We start from the raw sequence: 21651 nt of genomic DNA, 5'->3' as shown, positions 1-21651 counted from the left end.
ATCATGGCCGCCAACGACACGACCAGCCTGCCCATCATTGACTTTGCCAAAATCGTCGGCCCTTCCATCTCGCACTCCGCCGAGGTGATTGCGGAGAGCGAGAAGGAGAAGAAGAAGCTGTTTGACGCCTTTGTCAACGTGGGCTTCGTGTACCTGGCCAACCACTCGATCCCCGACTTTGCGCGGGACAACCTCTTCTCGCACGCAAAGAAGTTCTTCGCGCTGCCCGAGTCGGAAAAGGCAAAGGTCGAGACGGGCGAGAGCAAGGCCTTCCACGGCTGGTTCTCGCCCACGCGCACCTCGGGCGACAAGCGCCACGCGGATCTCAAGGAGGCCTTTGACGTGGGCAAGGACGACGACCCGACGAGGCCCAACCAGTGGCCGGCGGACTGGCCCGAGTTCCGCGACGACATGAACTTCTTCTTCGAGAAGTGCCACGAGGTCCACCTGGTGCTGCTGCAGGCCCTGGCGCAGCAGGTCGGCATCGACGAGCACTTCTTCGATCCGCACGTCGCCGCCAGGGACCACTTCTTCCGCGTCATCTACTATCCCGAGACCAGCAGGGCTGCCTTCAAGGACCGGCTGCGGGCCTCGGCGCACACCGACTACGGCACGCTGACGCTGCTCTTCAACGACAACAGCGGCGGTCTGCAGGTCCGCAAGTCTGACGGCACCTACATTGACGCGCCCCCGATTCCCGGCTGCGCCATCATCAACGGTAAGTTGTAGATACTACACTCATGGCTTACACCTCCCCATCCCCTGTTACACTTACACCCATTGGACCCCTTCTATCCTGCCTCCACCCCCGGCCCTTGTAGCCACGCCGCTCCGGTAATCTTGCACAAAGTAAACCCCCCTGCTAACCACCCCTGGTCTTCTTTTTTCGTCTCATGCAGTGGGCGATCTCCTTTCTCGCTGGTTCAACGACAAGCTCATCTCCACGGAACATCGCGTCGTCGAGCCAGAGCCCAAGCCGGACGCCAACGGCAACATCCCGGACATTGTTCCCGCCCGCTACGCCATCGCCTGGTTCGGCCACCCGAACCGGGACGCCCTGGTCGACCCCATCGACGCCTGCTGCACGCCCGAGAACCCCAAGAAGTACGCCCCGGTCTATGCCGGCCAGCACGTGGTTGAGCGGCTGGCTTATCTGCACAAGAAGGGCCAGAACACCACGGAATGGTCGGATGGGATGCAACGTGACAAGAGCGAGCCCACCGCGGCTGCAACTCCTATCGCCGTGGCTAGCTCATAAAGTCTTGGAGAGGAGGAGGGGGGGTTGTGTTTTTGCGCGTGGCTTGTGGTGATGGTTGGTTGGAGAACGAGAGGGAGGCGTATAAGGCTGAGTGGAGGGTGAAGAAACTCGCCTCCTCCCCCACCCCTGAGGGTGGTGTAAATCCGCGTTCCTGGATAGATACATAGTAGGAATGAAAAATGACAACATGAAGATCAATGCTTGCGTATTCAACTAGTAGTCCCATGCAATGTGGATTTCGTCAGACAATCTGGAGCAGGCCCCGATAGCTTCATCTGCCTACCCGAAACAGCATTATGGAACCTGCTCAGCCCTGGCAGGGCAGCTGCAGATGACATGAGCCTAAGTCTTCAAGAGCAAGATATACGAGGATGATACCCTGCCGGCCCGAAACGGCCACCCTTGCATGAAGACCCCTGTAAACCCCAAGGTAAGACTAGCCCAGGACCACAGGGCCCAGTCAATAGAGTAATCCTGCATGGGTAAGATCACCACCGGCGGGGAGAATCATAACTTGGATGCCGAGCATAGCTGACGGAGACGGAAGATATTCAGGCAACAAGCGAGGTCTTGGCTCACAGCTTGCTGCAGCCAGGTTAGAGGATTAGGTTACGGGTGCACAGATCGCGCATAACTAAAGTTGACCAACTCTTTACTACCAGAGATTTCTAGATTCTTCGACGCAGTTGCGAAGGATTCAAACTAGAGAAATTCGCCGACGTAGTTCACTAAATAGGCTGTATAAGGAAATATGAACGACCGGCAACTCAAGCATAGCACAACTAGCCCGGCCTTGTCGTCTTATCAACGTGAAAACGTGAAGAGTCATTCTCAACACTCGTTGCAGAGGTTGGCAATCCCCGAAGCTCGGCAACACTATAGAACTGACGAGAACTGACGAGAAACTAGCCACAATTGCCGAAGGCCCGGTATCTAGGAGCCAGAAATGTCCGAAGCCATCGAGCTCCGATTCTTCTCTTATAATCTTGTTTCTTCGGGGGAGGGGAGGCTCCCTCCTCGGAGGGTCTTGGGAGAGATCGGACTTTGCCTAGCCCCGGAGCCGGAAAGAAAAAGAATCCCAATTATAACTCATATCAAAGCAGGCGGTGCCGCAGTTCCAAGGATGTCCCTCCTGCACATCGTCGAAGGATCTTTTTCTCCGACAACCCTTGGCATCGGCCATACTTAACCCATTCATAGGGCCCCAGTCCCGCGCATATTGGCGCCCCTAAAATCTGACTTGAGTTCTTTATTCCTCAAGCCATGGGCAACCAGGGCCCCGAACCAGCAAGGACTCACACACACACACACTCACACACTCACTAACGCACATACACGCCCCCCCGTCGATTACCTTACCTCTCGATGACATCCTCGATAACGCCCAAAGGGAAGTGATTGCCTTGCCACTGCACCGAAGCGACGAAGCGAAGAAGATACGAGAGAGCTGGGAAGAACGGGATTAGGACCGCGGATACCGAAAAGAGACAAATGGCTTCAATGTGACTCTGGATGATGCAGTTTATGTGGCTATCGAGGCTGTGTCCCCCGGAAACTGGGATTCCATTCCTTATCCTGGCCCCTTCGCGGAACGGCACACAGATTGTGAGACGCCAGACGAGACGGGAGTTACCAAACATGGAAGGCTGGGCATTACGCAGGATCTGTGATATCTCGGGAGATGTGATAGGCCGCACGTGGCGAGAGAGGACAAGATTACCCAACAGAGAGAGAGAGAGAAAAGTCATCATCCGTTCAGCTTATATTTGAGTGATTGCCTTTGCCGTTGAGCCCCCTTTTGCTGTGACACAACGACAAGACACGGACAATTCAACTCGTTCTTCCTTGAAGCATTTTTCCCAGCTACCCAGACGGGAATATTCAACATAGCTTTCAGAGAACACTCGAAAGCAAAAATCAAACAAGTCAACATGGTCCAGACTCAGATCCAGGTGAGTAACGTCTCTCCTCCTTCGCGTTTCCCCATTTCCCCCCTTTCCCCCATGCCTTCTCTTAGTCTATCTGGTAGTAAAGGTATCTAACAAGAAGACTATCAGATTCCCGAGCTGGGACTCCTGCCCACGACCTTTTCCAAGGTCAAGCCCGCAGTTACAGAGACCATCCGGGAGATCACACCACCCACAGATCACCTCGGCACATGGTCTCCAGACTCGTGGCGCACCAAGCGCGCAGCTCAAGCTGTTGAATATGCCGACAAGGACGCTCTGGAGGAGACGTGCGCCTATCTGCGCCAGCTGCCTCCCCTGGTGAACCCGTCCGAGATTGAGCAGGCCCGCGCGCAGCTGTACCACGTTGCCCTTGGCCGCGCCTTTGTGATCCAGGGCGGCGACTGCGCCGAGAGCTTCCACGACATCAAGTACGACATCATCAAGAAGAAGGTCGAGCTCCTCCGCCAGCAGGCCGAGATCCTCGAGGAAGCCCTCGGCATGACCGTGATCCCGCTGGGCCGCATCGCCGGCCAGTACGCGAAGCCGCGCTCCAACCCCTTTGAGACGCTGCCGTCCGGCGAGAAGATCCACGCGTTCAGGGGCCACAACGTCAACTCGGAGGACCCGACCCGCCGCCAGCCCGACCCCAACCGGCTGCTGCTGGGCTACTTTTACGCGGCGGCGTCGCAGAACACGATCCGCCACGTGTCGACGCACCGGGACGCGCCGGCGGCCGGCAAGACGCCCGGCAAGTCGTTCCTGTACACGTCGCACGAGGCACTGCACCTCCCGTACGAGTCGGCCCTGACGCGCGACCGCTACAACCTGTCGGCGACGACCATCTGGCTGGGCGAGCGCACGCGGCAGCTGGACGGCGCGCACGTCGAGTACGCCCGGGGCCTGCGCAACCCCATCGGCGTCAAGGTCGGCCCCACGGCGACGGCGGAGGAGGTGGTGGCCATCCTCGACGCGCTCAGCCCCGACCGCACCCAGTGCGGCAAGATCACCATCATCACGCGCATGGGCTGCGGCCGCGTGCGCTCCGTGCTGCCGCCTATCATCCGCGCCGTCCAGCTGAGCGGCCACGTGCCCATCTGGATGAGCGACCCGTGCCACGGCAACACGTTCGCCACGTCTACGGGCGTCAAGACGCGCAAGGCCGAGGACCTGCTGCAGGAGCTCAAGGAGACGTACATTGCGCACCGCAGCCTCGGCAGCCGCCTGGGTGGCATCCACCTCGAGCAGACGGGCGAGGACGTGACCGAGTGCATGGACGAGGCCATCAACACGTGCGAGGACGACCTCGGCCAGTGCTACCAGTCGCTGTGCGACCCGCGGCTGTCCAACGAGCAGGCGCTGTCGCTGGTGAAGCAGTTTGGAGAGTTTGTCAAGAACTACCAGCATGAGGCATGAGGCGTTGTTTTTGTATTGATATTGATGGCTTTTGTATGTACAATGATGGCAAGTTTTTATGGGTTCAAAGGGTAAATAAATCAATCGACCAGGAAGGACAAACGCAGATTGGGACGTGTTTTTCGGCCAGAGTGTACCTAGTTTTTTTTTTCTATCTTCTACTCAAATTTCAATGATTTTCAGTTACATCCCATCTCCCAATTTCACAAGATGAGATAAACGAGTGGCGTGCCACGTGTTGATGTTGGTTGGTGTTGGTGGTATCGGTGGCGGTGATCGATCATGATAGTGGTGGTGGTGCGTGAGAACCTTCAGCGTTACGCCCATCTCCCTCTCGATAATCTTGCCGTCTTTGTGCCACACACACCCCTGTCCAGCTGCTGTTGTATGGGCTCCCACGTGGCGGCCGTGGACGTGCATGAGGCTTGCATGCTTCTGGAAGGACGGGCTCTGCGTTACATTTCTGGAGCCTTGCTGTGGGCTCGAGGAGGCGGGACTTGGTGTGTCTCACGGATATGCATCTGACACAAGGTGATCTGCCCTACTTTATCTGGCTTGAAGTATTTTTGTAACGCTGCAGTGGTAGCATCTTATCTATCGTGAGTGCAGATCTAGATACTAGATGCTGTGCCAACGCCTGGTTGCATTGAGGGTTCTGGCGGGTGCCTGAATCTCCATAGAGAGGCGTTTCTGATGGAGATGTTCCACCAATGATGGTCGCCTACCTCATGTTGCCTGTAACACACACACACACACACTTGGGAATCTGGCATTCGCGAAATCGTGTCTTGGTAGTTGTTGCGCATTCAAAGCATTCTATATACAAAAAAGCATTTGCTACCGAGGGAGCCTAGAGATCATTTGCCTTGGCTCAACCTAGTCATAATCAAAAACTCCTGATGCTTATGCCGACAGGGGCTTCCTGCCGTAGACAAAGTTCAGCTTGGGCTGGTAGCCATACGTCTTGATCTCCACCTCGAGGGCATCCAGGAACTTGTGGAACTCCTTGGCATCAGCCGCCACTCCAGGGATTCCAGTCGCTGCATCAGCCCAATATTAGCATCTGCGCGAAGCAACACAAAGGGTCTACTCAGGGGGGAAAGAATCAAACGTACCAGGAATCTTCTCGTCCAGGGTCCGGAAGCACTCCACCCACAGCTCCGCCGAGGCATTCTTCTGGTCCTCGGCCTTGGCCAGCGCGCCGTAGCCGTGGTCAAACTGCACCGTCGTCACGTCCTCGAGCCCCGCGTCCCTGAGGTAGCCCTCGAGCTTGTAGGCGACGTGGATGTCCATGCCGAAGCCGGCCGTGGACCACTCCTGCATGAGGGCCTGCTTGTGCAGCTGCGGCCGCGTGGCCGGGTCCGCCGGCGCGTCGTGGCTGATCCACTCGGCCTCGACCAGTTGGATGTAGCCGCCGGGCTTGAGGCCCTCGACCAGGTTCTTGATCACGACGGGCCACTCCACGGACTTGATGCCCCAGATGAGCAGCCGCTGGTGGATCACGTCGAAGGACGACTGCCAGCCCCACGAGGCGGGGAAGGGCGTGCGGATGTCGTGCTCGCGGAGGTCTTCGCCAGCAGACGGAGGGGGGAAGAGGGTCGAGCCAATGTCGACGCCGTGGAGGTCCAGCTTGTGGTCTGGGAGCTGGCGAGGCAGGTCGCGCAGCCAGGTGCCTGAGTCTCAAATTAGCATCACATGTCTATACTCGTGAATTGTGAGGAGATGTTCAGGGCATACCATCTGCAGCACCGCAGTCGAGGACGCGCAGCTCCTTCTTCTCCTTGATGTTGGGCGTGACGAGCAGCTGGCCGCCCGTGGTCGAGTTCATGAAGCGGTGCTGGCGCGTCAGGCGGTCAATCTCCTGCTCGTGGTGAGGCAGCATGTAGGCGCCCTCGGTGCCCCGGAAGGGGACGATGGGCGCGGAGCCGGTGACGGCCACGGGGGCAGTGGCGGTAGCAGCTGAAGCCATGATTTTTGCGGGAGACTTGGGTATCAAAGAGTTTGAAAAGAAAAAGAATTGATGTAAAGCTTGTCTTGTCTGGCTTCTGTTGTTGATGCTGCTGCTGTCTTGTCCTTTTTCTATCAATTGGACGTGGTGCTGGGCACTTATAAGCACCTGCAGCTGGATGAGCCTCGTCTCTTTATCATCACCACTAACAAATCCCACCAGCTCCAACCGCCCATCCCACCCCAAACCGCGCACCATCCCCAAGCCAAGCCAAGCAAGAAGGATCCAAAGCGGCGTCTCAACAGATCTCCAGCCCAAGGCACCAAAACATGCCCTGTCTAAGGCAAGGGAATCAAAGACTCCCCAGAAATGTCAGATACGAGATGCAGAATCTAGATGGCTGAAGCCAAGGGTCCCAGCACACACACACACACATACACCCACGCGGCCGTAAGCTGCATCCGGGGCCCTGCAGCAGCGGCTACGCCGGCATGGGTCTAAAATCCATGGGTCTATCTCTACTTTGCTGCTTGATAGTAAAAAAGTACATGTGAGGTTGAAGTAGCGATAATTGCATGCATCGGGCTGACATGGTTTCGGGGCAACTATAACCAAATACCTGGTAATTCCTGGAGCTTGCACAATAGGCAGGACAAATTGCACAAAAACCTGCCTAAAAACTTGCCACTGCATTCCGGTCCGCGGATTGGTAAGTGAGCCGGCAGTAGAAGAGAAAAGAAAAGAGAGGAAAAGGCGATCCGGAAGCCATCGACTGCCGCGCCAACTCCGAACCGATCCACCAACCCGGCCGTCCAACTCCGAGATCTCTCAAACAGCCCGATATAACGCCAAGCAGCCACCCAACTCCGATCAGTAAACCAACGCCCCCTCCCTCGCAGAGAGCAAGACGGCACTGGGAAATAATAAAACCACACACAAGCCACGCCAGATCGTCCCGTAGATTAGTATCGATCCATGCATGTCCGAGCCGGGGATCGTGTTCCTGTAAGCTAAAGCAAGCCCAGTCCGCCAGCCCTTCCTAGGGTCTAAAAGGATTCCGCAAGCCGGCGCTTTTACATTTCCAGTTAAAGTTGCATCTTCAAAACATCAACCTCCCAAATCCTTACACATCCCTGGTCATCACGACAAACGAAGTGAGAGACGAGACTGAGCTGCTGCCCTTTCGTATTCCATTCCGCCGGGGACACGTTTCGTCACATTTTGCTCCAAGGGTCGATCAATCGTTGTCGACAGAAGCTCGGGTTTACCTCAGAATTCAGTCTATCCGATTTCTGACATTCCCTCTTTTCAGACCTTTCCTCTCTCCCCGCCCCCCCTTTCCTCTCTCCTTCTTTCTTCCCCCTTCTTTCAACCTTCCTTCGAGCCTCAAAGCCGCTTTTGAATGCTTCGAGCTCGAACCATGGTCTCCGCCATCGCCTCCCCTCCTATTGGAGGCTCGCCCTACCGCCTAGCCAACCTCGCCAACCTTCAGATCGGATACAGCGTCGTTCCCTCTTGGATGAACCAAGTCCCCATGGCCAACGTCTCTCCCCCGTCATCACATAAGCAGGGCGGCGCTCGTTCCTCCGTCTCCGTCACCCTCACGGAGGCCCTCCAGACCCCGCCCGGCGTCTACAACGTCCAGCAGCTCGTCGCCAACTCGGGGCCGCTCCTGGATGTCGTCATCTCGCGCCTCGGGCAGGACCCCCCCGGCCAGCCCAGCGCCTCGTCCATCCTCATCGACGGCCTGGCGGCGTCGCTGTCCACCCGCGGCCGCGAGTCCACGTTCCCCCTGGAGAAGGCGAGCAACGACGTGGCGCGCAGCGAAATCGTCCACCAGGCCAACCGCGTCGCCTCGACCATTGTCAAGCACGTCAAGAAGAGCGTCAAGCCGGCGCCCAAGAGCCTCGACTTCCGCATCCGCAGCCCCTGCGAGGGCCACCTCTGGACGCACTCGGTCGCGGCGCTGCTCTTTGGCCCGCGCAGCGACTCGCAGCTCATGGAGCTCTACAACGAGTGGCTGCACCGCATGGTCCTCCTCCGGGACAGCCTGATTCCCTTTGAGAACTTTGAGGAAGTGCCTCTGGTCATCCCCCCGGGCTCGACCCGCGGCATCCGCGACCTCGAGGAGCCCCGGCGGGCTTTCTTGGTCCACTGCCTCACCGGCAACATCCAGCAGATGGCCATTGTCGACCTCGCAAAGGTCTTCACGGCCAGGGGCCTCCCCCGCGGCGGCTACGGCTTCCAGTACTCCCAGGGCCTCATCCTGCCCGCCTTCCTGTCCGGCTCCCGCTCCCTGCACCTGCTGCGCTACCACCCGGCCCACCTCAACAGCTCCGAGACGGACCTGCTCTTTGACTACGAGCACGCGCAGTACATTGCCGCGCCCCGCACGGAGATCAAGGCCGAGGACGCCCTCACCACCAAGACCAACTGGAACGCGGCGTCCCTGCTCGACGCCGACACCACCGTCACCGAGTCCTCCCTCGTCGTCGAGCAGCCCAGCGGCGACGCCCTCCGCCGCGCCGTCAAGCTCGGCCTGACGCTCGACTCGGGCGCCTGCGTCTCCGTCGACCTCGGCCAGATTGCCCGCGGCCGCCGCTACGCCTATGAGATCCGCTCGGACAAGAAAACGTCTGATGACGAGGCCTCGGACAGCACCGCCTACGTCCACAGCGCCGCCAGCATCCTCTCCAAGCCGGGCCTCGTCATCTCGCCCCGCGTCACGGCCGGCAGCCCGCCCGCCGTTCACGTCATCCCCACCGCGGACCCCATCCTCCGGCTCGCCCTCCTGGGCAAGCTGTACCCCGAGAACGTCATCCTCGTCAAGGAGCAGGACAGCCTCGCCGCGCTGAGCAGGGCGGGCAAGAACTTTGCCGAGAAGATTGTGATTTTCGAGAAGAATGGTGCTGCTTCTGCGAGCGCGTAAGCATATGATTTGATGTTTGCTGTTTCCTTTTTTTTTTTACTCTTTTTTGTGTTGTGTGCGTGTGTAGGTAGTTAAGTACTAGCCTGGTAGCCAAGAGACATCATGAACGAAACCTCATAGGGAGGATAACTGGTGGCACATCCGGGAAACCAAACAAAGGGAAATGTGCTTCAACTACCCTTTAAGGGATATAAATTGAATTTTCGTTTCTCTTACAGCGTAGCTTTTGCCTTGTTTGATTTTCCTGTTGAGTCCGTCAAGGGTCACACTCCGTCCCCCGTCGCATCACATCGCCATCACATCGTGATATCTCGTGATGATGCGTACAACTTGTCATCATTCAAGGGATGTTGTCAACGTGAAGTTTTCTTGTTTTTTTCTGCCCCGCGGAGTTTATATCTCCAGTTAAATAAAAGTCAGCAACCTCAACCCCTCCATCCCGCATCTTCCGCCCCTCAATCTCACTTCTTCCGCTCCCTTGTGCCCCTCCATCCAGCCCCCTCCTTCCCTAGCACATCATATACTAGAACAGAGCAAAGAGTCTCGATTTGCTGTACCTGTCAGATGAAATGGATATTCCTTCCCCCGCCGTGTCAAACTAACCCCCATTGGCATAGTACACGTATTTCCAGAGCCCCGTTTGCCGCCGCGATCGACCGGGTATCCATCGGGCAACTCCTTACATACAGTAGTAGAGAACTTTCCTGACTCGATCTTCTTCTTCCCCCTGCCATTGATGCTCGCTCTATGTAAAGTAAGGTATGTGATATAGTGGGGGGATCAATGTACGAGTAAGTAGCCCAGCCCAGCCCAGCCCAGCCCAGCCGAGCTAGATACCCAGTAGCTCAATTACCGCGCGGGAGGGCACTTTTTACAACCCAGCCCAGCGAGTTGTCAACGCAAAAAGTCAGGGGGGAACCTGCAGACGAAGAGCCGCAAAACGGCCGGGTATTCAAATGCCGAAGAATCGAACCAAACACCTACATATCTCCGATACAAAGTCGACACGTAGATGGATAGCCTAACCACGGCCAAACTTCAAGAACGCTCCCGAGGTCAAACAACCACATCAAGCCTATGTACCTCTGTGCCTACATACCTACGTAGATGTAAGGTAGCAATCGTTCAACCCCTGCCACCCCATTGATTACATATGTAACCCCAAGATAAACCGTGGGCAGCGCCCGACTCGGCAGCACAAACATCTTCAGTATGTAAGCCGGGGAGCAACGTCCCGACTTCCGACGCCCTCTGGCAGGCTGATTACCAAGACTACAAGCGGAGGGCGGTATGTATTTTGTCCATTTGCCGACGCGATCGGAGGTCACGGACAAAGCTGATCATGGTGACTAAGGCAGTAAGCGTGATCGACAAAGATCCGCAGGGTTCAAAGTCTTTTTCAACGCTCGTATCTACCTAGGTACCGACTTCTACTAATGGAAGGAGTACCAGTACCCATGTTGGAATAGCTTCACGAGCCGTATAAGCTTCGCAAGGGGCGTCGATGACTGGATGCAACAATCTAAACGTCAGCGTCAATACAGCTGGAATCATGCTGGAATCATGCATACTCGTACGCTAACCAACTGCAACATGGCGCTGACACGTTCCGGAAGAGTCCAATTGGGGCACGAAGAACAGGCAGCCATCAAGCTTGGGGGGACAAGAAAAGTGTGCACACGTAGAATCTATTCTCTACTGTATCTCGCTCTAAAGATTGGGTATTTGGCAACATGTTCATTTTTTTCCCCCTCAGCTGTTGCTCGCTGTGGCAAGGATAAGTCTCGTAAAGGCATCAAACTGTTCGTACTTGACGCGGCAAATGTCGTGGTTCTGGTGGTCGTTGGGGTCGTTTTCCGACATGAACTGGTCCACTACCTGTTGGACCGTGAGGTTACTGCGCGCGGCTTCCTCTGGCCCCAGCTGCGCCTTGGCAGCCATCCACTCCTCGGCTGACGAGGCTTTCCAAAGAGAGTCCGGAGCAGGGAGTGTTGTGTTTCGGATCAGATTGTCGTCCAGGGGCTCAAAGTAGTATGGGTTCTGCTTCTGAATCCTGCAGGAGAGGGTGTTGATGGTGTTGACGAGGAAGACGGTTCGTCGAATCGTCTCCTTCATGATCCATCGTCGCCAGCTCACCTCGTCGGTGACCTCGTCAGTGGAGGGCGGGAGAAGGTGTTGCTGGATAAGTCGTCGTGTCATCTGTTACCATTAGTCATGAGTCATCTCGTAAGCAAGATATGCATGCAACGTACCTTGAGAAAATACAAGTGGAGCATCTCAGACAGCTGCGCCTGGGCAGGACTGCTGCTCGCGAAGAAGCCCAGGATCTGGTAGATGCACATGGCGTGAATGACCGCCAACATGTCGCTATCTGAGCCTGACCATTTGTGCTACAAGAAGTCAGAAGAGTCCAAAGGATAAGGCAGGCACAAAACTTACAAACAAGTCGACAAGCTTTCTGCTCTCCTCGTTAATCATGGAGTATACAAAGGTCTCGCTTGTCGGAACAGAGGCATAAAAGGCGCCAACACAGCAGAATGCCCTGGCAAGCGGCTCCGAAACCTCTCCCGTAGCACATCGATATACCTTGTGATGCACAAATGGGGGGTACTCGCCACCGGGCCGGACCATGAGTCTCGGGTAGTTGCAGATGGTGCGGACGAGCTCATCGGCCGTGTTGAGCTTGTGGAACGGGCAGCGCTGCCAGCCGTGGTCTTCAAACTTGCCGCTCAGCGATGAGCCTCCACCCGTTGCCATCTTTACGGCGTCGTGCAAAGACTCCTTTGCAGTCGACTCCTCGTCCGTGCTGGCGGGGCTGTGACTATGGGAGGGCATGTTGCGCACTGGTGGCGGCATACCCTGGCCGGCTGTGGTGGCTGCGGTTGGGGGGCGCAGCAGGGCTGAGAGCGGCGATGGCTGCGCATTGGGCGTCGAGACATGGTTCTGGGTTAGTATGCCCAAGGAACCAAGGAGGTCAAAGTTGAGGTCATCGTTGGAGATGCCAGTCATGGCGCTGTCGTTGACATATTCCATCTCGGCCGATAGGTTGCTATCCGACGGCATGAACGGATTGCCTCTTGAGGGCGACAGTCGGCTGCGCTGCCATTGGGAGACGGATTCGCCGCTCTCGCTCCCGGCGGCACTGAAGGGATAGATGTTCTGCCTGAACCAGTCCAGGCTCATGCCCGCATCTCTCAGCGACCCGCCTGAGAGCTGGTCGGAGAGACTCTCCGATCTGGTAATTGGTGGTGATTCGACATGCCAGCTGCCGATGCCCATGTTAGAAGCAGGAGCGGACGGGTGGTGATGACCCTGAGGTGGTGAAGGCGTTGACATTGCCATGACGTTTCCTGTTGTGCCGCCGTGGGCCACGCCGTTGGCGACCCTCATAGGGTCCAGCTCGGGAGACGTTCCCGTCGAGCGGATGTCCCGACTAGCAATGTTGTCCTCGAGACTTGGGTGCGGTTCGCCGCTCAGATACAGAAACTGGGCGGGGCTTCCGTCTGACGACTGCACCTGTTGTTGTTCCCGCTGCTGGCTCAGTCGGCGGTTGCCATTCTTTTGCGCTGCCTGCTGGTCCTGCTGCCGTTTCTGGTTGTCGGCGGCGAGGGCCGAGACGTACTGGCAGTGTATGTTTCTATGTATGCAGCGGGAGCATGACGGCGTGGCCTGATCACAGCCAAGCTTGGAGGAAGCGCATGCGACGCACGACTTTTGCTTGGACAGCTTCTGCCTACTTGAAGCCTGGATGCAGCGGCGCTGATGCTTGTCTCGGTATTCTTCTGCAATGATGGACGGGGAACGAAACCGCAGCCCCAAACGTCAGTCAACGGCTCTTACGAGGGGATCAGTCAACCCGCCAGCAAGCCTCCGGCAGCCAGAGACAAGCTGAACTCCGGACCAACAGCGGCGGCCCGGAGTTGGAGTTGCGTGCGCCAAAGCATGTGAAACGGCGAGTGACTTACTCTGAGCAAAGTTCTTGGGGCAATTTCCACATCTCCAGGTACCCTGTCGAGAGGCCTCGCGGTCCCGGCGAGAGGTGGTCGTCGTCGTACTGGTGCCAGTGGCAGCGTGGGAGCCGATGGTGACAACGGACGTCTGCATTGTTGAGTGTGCGGGAGCGGGCAGAGAGGAGTCTTGAGAGAACGAGGGGACGCGGACAAAAGAGGAGGACAGACGGAGACGAGCTACAGGACAGGCACTATCTGGAGCACGTCCGAGGCATTGAAGAATGCAGCTTGTCCAGCGATGTCCGAGAGAGAGTGAATGAGTTTGCGAGAGTGAGTGGACAGAAGGATTGGATGGACAAGGTCGGCAAGGTGGACAAAGTGGGCGCGCGTGGGTGGGCAGACCAGGGACGAGTGGTGAGGGAAGAGAACCTTGTATGAAGGATTGGGGGGAGCGAAGCTGGCGACGTAATTTGTCACCCGGCCGGCAGCGAGGCAGGCAAGGCTTAGCACGTTGGGTTAGTGGTCCGGGCCCGTTGGTTAGGTGCCTTTAGTTGGGTACTAGCACCTGGACGGGACCGAGCAGCGCCTGTAGGCCACGTTTTAGTGCGGCGGGCCAGCCAATGCTTATATCGAGGCGATGATTGATCTGCCTCGGGGCGCCATCACGGAAGCTTGGCCAAGCGCGCACCGCCGGCTAGGCCTGGTTGAGTATTTAGCCCGGATACCGACCCAGCAGAATCGCGAGATACTGCACAAGGTGCTAAGCTGGAAGGGTTCCCAATATTCAGGGTAGCCAGTGTGGAAGATGGCGATAGAGGGCTTCGAAATTTTAGAGACTACATGTATGTGAAGAGACATTGATATGGTACTATCTAGGGCAGTAGATAGGTAGATAGGTCGGATGAACATTGAGGAAAGCTTAGTCAACCGGAGCGTGATTGTGATTTCATCCAACCAAGAACAACGTATAATGATTCATACCGGGCATGGGTCATCATCACGATTAGGCAAGGCGGCGAGACCCGGAAGGATTCGGCGGGAGGGCGTGGCGGACATCCTCACGACGGGGCACTCCGAACATGCTAAAGTTCTTACAGTACGGACGGGCTGCGTGCGAATCGCTCCGCGTGTGCCTGTCCGTCTGTCTGGCTGTGCCTGTCACACTGCCCATGTGCTCTCCATGCGATGCCAGCAGCAGCAGCAGCGCCTGTAGTAATCGCAGCAGATGCCCCCCATGCGTCCCAAGTGCAAGTATGGAGTCTATGGAGTCTATGGAGTCTCCAATCTGCTGCAACCATCGACCCCGGGCTCTCAACCGCTATCTGGGCGGGTAAGTCGCCGGCTATTGGAGGGGCTCGCAAACGCTGGCGATCCATTGGGCCCCTAGACATTTGATGAACATAGACTATCTCGCTCCCTATCAGGAAATCAGCTCGAAAATAGCCAGACAAGTGCTAGCAAGACCCATCCAGTCTGTTGCCTGCAGTCATGATCGGACCGTCAAAAAGGATGACCGTCCCTGCCCACGGCTAAAGCCATCGGAATGGCACCTTGCAGGGCACATCAGTGCGGGTTAGGACAGGAGCGAGAGCGACATGCAGGGATTCAAAAGCATATCAGCGTCGCTTACTGGGTCCTACATGGACATGGCTCACTGCTCCGTCAATCCGTGCGTGCAACTCGTAAGGCCAGCCAGCCGAGGGGAGCCACAGCAAGCCTGGACTTGGTGCATCGTGTAGATGGGCCCGCAATCTTCACAAGCCTGATCCATGTCTGTAAGAAAGCATTCCGTCTTCCATGCAGCAATCCAGCCCGAAGCAGGAAACCGGTCTTGTCATCCACCCATTGGCCCAGGAGACAAGACGGAACAGCCTCCGTCGCACACCATCACTCGGTCTTGGTGCTTACGTGCAGGCTCTGCGGCAGGCTTTGCGGCAATCTGTGCGGCTAGTTCCAGTAGAGACTGGAGGCTTCCATCTCGCGAGCCATGGAACGGAGGAACTTGACGCACAACCATCAGCAATCCCGAGGCGGAGCGGATTTAAGCGGACATGGAGTCTCAGGCAAAGAGGATCTCGAGGATCTCTAATTGATCGCTGGCAGAGTGCCATTGCCATGATTGACAGCCACGTGGAAAGGGGGCTCACCTTGGGGCCACCGCCGTTGGGGATTCCGACTCAGACATGTGCTCAGACGGGTTTCTGGAACCGAGGTGTGCAGCCGCCACATGGACGCACGGTGCAGCAGCCCGTTCAACCAACCTGAACCTGTTGAGGATCATATGCAGGCGTCGGTTCTGGGCCAGACCGGGTTGCAGCGATCAGACGACGAGATGTAACGGTTCCGAAATGAAGGGCGGAGGCAGTGGGATAATCCCGCACCGGCTTCGACGAGACTCGATTCGACTCGACTCGAGTCGACTTGATTCGATCGGGTTCACCTCACTGGCTAGGCAACTACTTTGCAACTCCCCGGCAACTACCTATCTCACTTGCGAACCGGGGAGTTGCCACTACACCTGGCAACTATCTTACATGAAACAAGGAATTGAACCTACTAGTATCGTAATTGGCAACCATCTTACATGTGAACCAGGGACTTTCCCTGGTTGCCACTGCCTGGCAACTATCTTACATGAACCGGGGAGTTGAGCAGGGTCAGTCTGCTCTGTCCAACGCCCTCTGCTTCTGCTTCTAGACAGCACGCCTTGGCCACCACACCACAAAGGGATCTGCGCATGCATCGGGGGATACATGGAGGTAAGGTACTTCGTGCCTGGGTCATATCGCACGCAAGGTGAAAGTACCTACCTGGCTCAAGAAGGTGAGTCCCGGATCTAACCTCTGATGCACCTTCATCGGATCTCCATCAGATGTTTGATATCAATCGTCATCTCATTCCTTCGATGCATTTGTAATGTCACAGCCGATTCCCTCGACCAGAGCCGAGCCCGCTGCCAGTTCTAATTCCGCCAGCAACGAAATCATCGGCCCAGCCCTAGCCCGTCCTCCTGTCATCTCGTCAAACTCGTCAGCACGGGCAGAAAGTCACATGCTACGGGCCGCACACCGCTCCCAGAGCCTCAGCAATTGATGAGAAATTGACACGCAATCGCCATGTTTACGAGCGAAAATGCTGAATCCCGCTCTCCAAGATCCCTTCGTCTCGCTCGCCAGGCTCCAACGGCACTTGGTATGTGCTTACGGGATTCCACATCAGCCGGATCTCGCTCCTGCGGGTCCTCGCGTGCGTTTCGCATGGGAGCTATTCTCGTCTACGGCCAGTTGGGCAGGAGGTGAGGCCGACATATGGAATCGTCTGTAAGTATGCCCGAGATGATGGGCTGGGGCTCTCGTAGACGCGATTGCCATTGATTAGTGTCTACAAGGGAGTTTCATCTCCGCTTATGGCAGCGTGGCCTTACCAGGCCAGCAGATTATGCTGCTGATCAAGATGTGCATCATCTTTGTGCTTCGCAAGGTCTTTCGAGATACGCTGCCTCATAACGTGATCACTCAATGCCTTTTTGGATGTAGTTTCACATGAATGTAGACGAATTGGTAGTATACGCCTTTAGGTAAAATGTCAAAGTACATGTGGGTAATGATACATGTCTGGTGCTGGGCTTGGAAATATCATCTGAAGACTCCTCGTTGCTAGATTGTAGAAAATATCAACGCTTGCATGGCTAAGAAATGTCTCTTTTGATGCTAAGCACAAATGACATTCGTTGTAAACGTGGGGCCACGCACGGTTATTCGAAAGCGAGTGCTACATTATGATTCCCGGCAGTTCATATCCAGGGTCTGCTTCTAGTGTCGTGAAATCAAAGAGACAAAGGGGCTGGAAATGACGTATAGAGAAATATAGAATAGGCGAAGGAAGTCAATGATTGTCAACAGCTGGTATATGGAAATGGTTGATAGGAACAAGGGTGAATGTGAAGACACAGTTGTGTGCAGATGAGTACAACCAGCTCACCCAACAACCACCCCCTTTCCAACTCCGCAGACTAACACAGCGTCAATATACCCTTCTCCGCTTCTCAAAGTACTATATGCTTCATCTACGACAATAAAGGCCTAATCAGTTTAGGCTACCTCAGGATTTGACGAGTCATTTCTGACTCTACGTTCCGTAGGTAGGTAGGGTACGTTTCGGCAGCGGCGTTTTTATCCCCAGAATTGATTTTCCCGGAGATCTCTTTTTCACTGCGTGACCAACCTAAAGCCAACAACACCCAATAGGGGGCTTACCAGAAATGGGGGCTTGTAACAATCATCACCAGAAAACGCACCAGAGCACGGTTTCTAAGTGCCGCTGACAACAAGGTTCGAAGGTGATCAATGCCGAGAAGAGCAATTTCGGTAACACAAGCCTTGTTATAGCGACCAAAATACTCATCGAAAGGGAAGCGACTCATGAGATCTAGGGATCTGCACTGTTTCACGGCTAAAAGGTTCCCCAGCCCGTGTGTACTCGTAAGTGTCGTTACCGAGTATGGGAGACTGTTTCCCCCCTTGCGTACATGCGGTGAGAGAAGAGAAAGGCTGCGTTAATCAAGTGGATACGATGACTTGGCTCGATTCTGTGTGACGTCTCTTGTCATTGTTCCATTCCACCGGCCGTTTACACAATCTGATAGGTTTCATTATGTAGACAAATGCACGTACCTATGGCAGACAGGCAAACGAAAACAGAGTTCGAATGAGGCATAATGATCAAGGTAGGTCACTATAACTATCCGTGGCACCTAAGCTGAGGCTATGTGTCTGAATCAATTTGCCCTTGGAGGAGTTGTCTGTAGTTGTCACTGAAAATGTTCTTTCCACGTGCAAAGATCATCCGAGTCGGTCTCCAGAAGTGCCCCGTAACAGAGAATTCGGGCCGTTTTTGCAGGTCGATCTGGGGAAGGCATCATCATATGAGACTTTGACGTGCTTCTGAGTGGCGAGCCCAATGGGGCGTTGTACTATAGAGTTGTCTGATGCTGTTGCTGCTGATTGCTGCCAAGTTCAGCAAAGCGTTCTCTTTGTGCCAAGAAGGTTGCCGAGTCTGGGGTCGCATGAAAATCGGATAGAATGTTATTCTCAAGTGATAAACCGCGGTTTTGAAATCCTAGGGTCATGTTTCCTCTCAGAGTCACATCGCCCTGATATCTTGTCATCAACGTTAAGTCGGCTGATACAGCACTGTGTTTTCGGGCACGAGACTCAACATTCATACATCAAGTTCGTCGGCCAGACGTTCGGATAACCATAGGCCTACGTCGTTGCAACGGTCTTTGAATTGCCTATCCTATCTAACCATATGCATGTAGCGAGCCATCGTGACTCCGTAGGGCCCAGTGTCTGCGAATCTAGATTATATCCACGGTCATGTCTATGGCTCCCACATAATCCCGAGGATTGTAGCCCGTTTTCGATATGATTGAAAGGCTACCGATTCTCTCAAACATTTTATCAACCTGGCGTAAAACAAGCCCTTTCCAGTAGTTGTCTGCCCGATACAGCCACAGGCAGAAGATGTCCAGCTTACCAGGCAGGCCAAGGTTGAAAAGGTAGTCCTCCTCAAAGCTGAATGCATGCTCGTCATAGAGCAAGCCGCCGAAAGCGGACATATTCCAAGTTGGCCTCTGATGGTGGACATCTCCATCAGTCGACCAAGTGAGCAGGCCAGGCGTGACCGTTCCGCTCAGCGTCAGGATTCCAGAATCGACACATCCAAAGGGGTCGCCATTCAAGGAATTGCATTCAACTCCCACTAATTTAGCAAGGACCTGATATGTCCTGCCTGTAGGGCTCTTTGGTGTCGAGTCATTCCCCTTGATCTCAAGACTTGGCCACCAAAGGGAGCCAAAAGCGGACGCCCACGACCAAGACGGTGCCCTCGGATGCGAGGGACGATACCTCTGGGCTTGGCCAGGGGCGATGGACCAGAACAGTGATTCGAGCAGCGTACTCTTCCACATGCCGGCTAAATAACAGTCCTGGGGATTGAGTTGAGCCATCTTCCTGGCGATACTCGAAAGGGCGGGCAGCCTGTCTTTATCATATGTCATCTTGAGGCCACTATACTCCAGCACAAATTGGTTCCAGCCCCAGACGGTAGGACGGCCTTGATGCTGCTCTTGTAGTAGCCGACGTAGAGTAGCTTTCCATGCTAGTGGTTCCCGCTCGGTGCCCTTGCATTGACAGACCGCGTCCCTGTTGCACTCGAACCACAGCTCCGAATTGCAAAAATGAAGCATGCGAGGAGAGAGGACTCGCTCCTGATAGGCCCAGGCCCGATCAAAAAGGGGGAACTCTTTCTTTCTAAGAGTTGAGGTCTCTTGGAGATCGGGGCTGTTAAAATGAGGAAGCGCTTCGCGCACGTAAACCGTGGCAGCTGGGACGTCTTCGAAAGTGTCTCCGCCGTACGTAAATTCTCGTTCGTAGGCTTCGGGGGGCAAGATGCGGTAAAAGCCACCATGGCTGTCTGAAGATGCGGTCGCCGCGAGGGTCAAGTATGCGTTTTCATAGATCGCTGCCATCTGCGGCGCCTCCCTGAGCCAATCCTCTTCGTCCTCTTGTATAATGCAGAGAGCATCAATCCAAAGATATCGTACACCCAGCCTTCGAGTCATATCAATGGCGTCTTGGAAGGTCTTCGGTAGTGACTCTAGCAGTATACCCTTGATTCTAAGCTCAAGGTTGTGACGAGTTGTCTTCCCAGTTGCTGGCAACTGCCCCCAGCAGTGACTCAAGCACATGTATCGACCGGGCTTGCTGTCGGCCAAGTAGAGACTCAATCCTGTTTCCGGTGCCTCAACGTCTAGCACTCTAGTGGGAAGAGAGGGCAGCACGGCCAGATTGTGACACTTGTGTTTTCTGTTGCATTTCTCGATCTGTCCTATAGCCCATTGAAAACTCTGCTGAGACGATGTGTCTCGCGGAAGACGAGGCGATGAACATGTAAGGGGAAGATCATTTCCTTCATCCTTGACTTGCTCTGCGACTAGGAATAGTGTTACCTCCTATCGTAGCGATAGCTCTGCCTCATATTTCACGACTCACTAGGTCTCGCAGGGAATATTTGCAGATCAAAAGCCTTTCTACGACCAAGCCAGTGCAGCCATAATTGTCTGCGGGTAACGTCTCTGGGTAAGAAGGGATTGTATGCCCAGAATATCCTTCGGTGCTCGCGGACCTGCTCATCTGGCTCATAGCTGATGATGATGTCTACCATTAGCTTGCACATCGCACATGATACTGCAGCTTCGACAATATCTTTGTAGTTGGCGTACAGTCTGCTTGTTTCACAGACACTGCATCCTTCGTTGACCGCGTTTCTTGCTGTGGCGGGCTGGAGAAACTAGTAGACAAGGGAATTAGTATATGAGGAAAGAACATGGAGGCAAAAAGTAAGGTCCGCAAAGTCAATATGTGCGTAACTCAATAAAGTGCTGAGAGCTTGATTTACTTGATGTACCGATTCTGCGCTCATTTTCTGTATATCCATACTACTTCAATCGGTCTGCCAGGTGTGGGACGTGTAGGACCTTTCCTCGTGGTAGTGGCACGGCACATATAACTCGGGCACTATAGTACGGTAACTGTAAGGTAGTACAAGAGGCCGAGTACTGCCGAAACACAATAGGCAAACGACGTAGTTGAATCACCTCGTAACAGAGACGGAACAGAGGACAAGAAAGATGGTATGAAGTGCTGCCTGGCTACTGCAGCCTAATCACGTGTACATGCAGCCTTTCATTCACGCGGGGACGTGAGAATGGATACCTAGAAAGGATACTGCTCCCAATAAACAAGCAATACGAAAAAATCTATAAGAGCGCGATTGATACATGATGCTTGTCAGTTTATAGCGAAGGTTGTTTTACAAGTCAGAAGCACACACGTCTATTACATATATGTAGGTTTACCGTTTTGAAGGAGAGCGCTCAGACGCTATGGAGCTTTCCGTTTGGCGTACGTCCCCCTTCCATCTGGTTGACGCCTCGATCTCAGCTGAGTTCAAGACCTTTTGCCTCAATGTCTAATACTTCTGAGCTGAATACTAGTAGTACTACTACTACTACTAGCACTGATGCAGCGTGACATAATACACTGAGATAGATAGACATAGAAGCGGCAGACGCAGACGTAATATGAGACACATTGGCTTGGGACTATATAAGACATACAGCTGCACGTCGCACAGACACT

At 54.9% G+C, this 21651-nt stretch overlaps 6 protein-coding genes across 6 annotated transcripts; 3 read left to right on the top strand and 3 right to left on the bottom strand.

Moving 5' to 3' along the window:
- On the top strand, positions 1 to 1264 carry BBK36DRAFT_1134398 (Clavaminate synthase-like protein; the record flags this gene model as incomplete). Its single annotated transcript, XM_024892291.1, has 2 exons — positions 1 to 718; positions 900 to 1264. The coding sequence occupies 2 exons, from the start codon at positions 4 to 6 to the stop codon at positions 1256 to 1258; spliced, it is 1074 nt and encodes a 357-aa protein (XP_024753302.1). The 3' UTR covers positions 1259 to 1264.
- A 1925-nt stretch (positions 1265 to 3189) lies between these two features.
- On the top strand, positions 3190 to 4620 carry BBK36DRAFT_1189143 (DAHP synthetase; the record flags this gene model as incomplete). Its single annotated transcript, XM_024896609.1, has 2 exons — positions 3190 to 3210; positions 3325 to 4620. The coding sequence occupies 2 exons, from the start codon at positions 3190 to 3192 to the stop codon at positions 4618 to 4620; spliced, it is 1317 nt and encodes a 438-aa protein (XP_024753301.1).
- Positions 4621 to 5429: 809 nt separating this feature from the next.
- On the bottom strand, positions 5430 to 6594 carry BBK36DRAFT_1134397 (hypothetical protein). Its single transcript, XM_024892290.1, has 4 exons — positions 6358 to 6594; positions 5736 to 6293; positions 5505 to 5660; positions 5430 to 5448 (listed from the first exon to the last, which is right to left on the bottom strand). The coding sequence occupies exons 1-3, from the start codon at positions 6587 to 6589 to the stop codon at positions 5524 to 5526; spliced, it is 927 nt and encodes a 308-aa protein (XP_024753300.1). The 5' UTR covers positions 6590 to 6594; the 3' UTR covers positions 5430 to 5448; positions 5505 to 5523.
- Positions 6595 to 8102: 1508 nt separating this feature from the next.
- Positions 8103 to 9497, top strand: BBK36DRAFT_47169 (hypothetical protein; the record flags this gene model as incomplete). Its single annotated transcript, XM_024898119.1, has 1 exon — positions 8103 to 9497. The coding sequence occupies one exon, from the start codon at positions 8103 to 8105 to the stop codon at positions 9495 to 9497; it is 1395 nt and encodes a 464-aa protein (XP_024753299.1).
- Positions 9498 to 11172: 1675 nt separating this feature from the next.
- Positions 11173 to 13601, bottom strand: BBK36DRAFT_1134396 (hypothetical protein; the record flags this gene model as incomplete). Its single annotated transcript, XM_024892289.1, has 4 exons — positions 11173 to 11696; positions 11750 to 11887; positions 11937 to 13279; positions 13463 to 13601. The coding sequence occupies 4 exons, from the start codon at positions 13599 to 13601 to the stop codon at positions 11250 to 11252; spliced, it is 2067 nt and encodes a 688-aa protein (XP_024753298.1). The 3' UTR covers positions 11173 to 11249.
- A 5709-nt stretch (positions 13602 to 19310) lies between these two features.
- BBK36DRAFT_1104977 (HET-domain-containing protein) lies at positions 19311 to 20417 on the bottom strand (the record flags this gene model as incomplete). Its single annotated transcript, XM_024889195.1, has 1 exon — positions 19311 to 20417. A coding segment is annotated over one exon (1107 nt), but the record flags the coding sequence as incomplete, so codon positions are not given.
- Between the last annotated feature and the right edge of the window lie 1234 nt (positions 20418 to 21651).

The sequence above is a fragment of the Trichoderma citrinoviride genome (assembly GCF_003025115.1).
Source record: "Trichoderma citrinoviride strain TUCIM 6016 unplaced genomic scaffold BBK36scaffold_2, whole genome shotgun sequence".
Classification (NCBI taxonomy): domain Eukaryota; kingdom Fungi; phylum Ascomycota; class Sordariomycetes; order Hypocreales; family Hypocreaceae; genus Trichoderma; species Trichoderma citrinoviride.
Note: the sequence above shows the minus strand (reverse complement) of the source record. Positions and strands in the feature narration are given on the sequence as shown.

What these genes read in the sequence shown, in the direction of transcription:
- BBK36DRAFT_1134397 (XM_024892290.1), bottom strand. Translation starts at nt 6,589, where the DNA reads ATGGCTTCAGCTGCTACCGCCACTGCCCCCGTGGCCGTCACCGGCTCC. An exon ending in CGACTGCGGTGCTGCAGATG is followed by an intron (nt 6,294 to 6,357) that starts GTATGCCCTGAA and finishes TTTGAGACTCAG; the next exon opens with GCACCTGGCTGCGCGACCTG. An exon ending in CCTGGACGAGAAGATTCCTG is followed by an intron (nt 5,661 to 5,735) that starts GTACGTTTGATT and finishes GGGCTGATGCAG; the next exon opens with CGACTGGAATCCCTGGAGTG.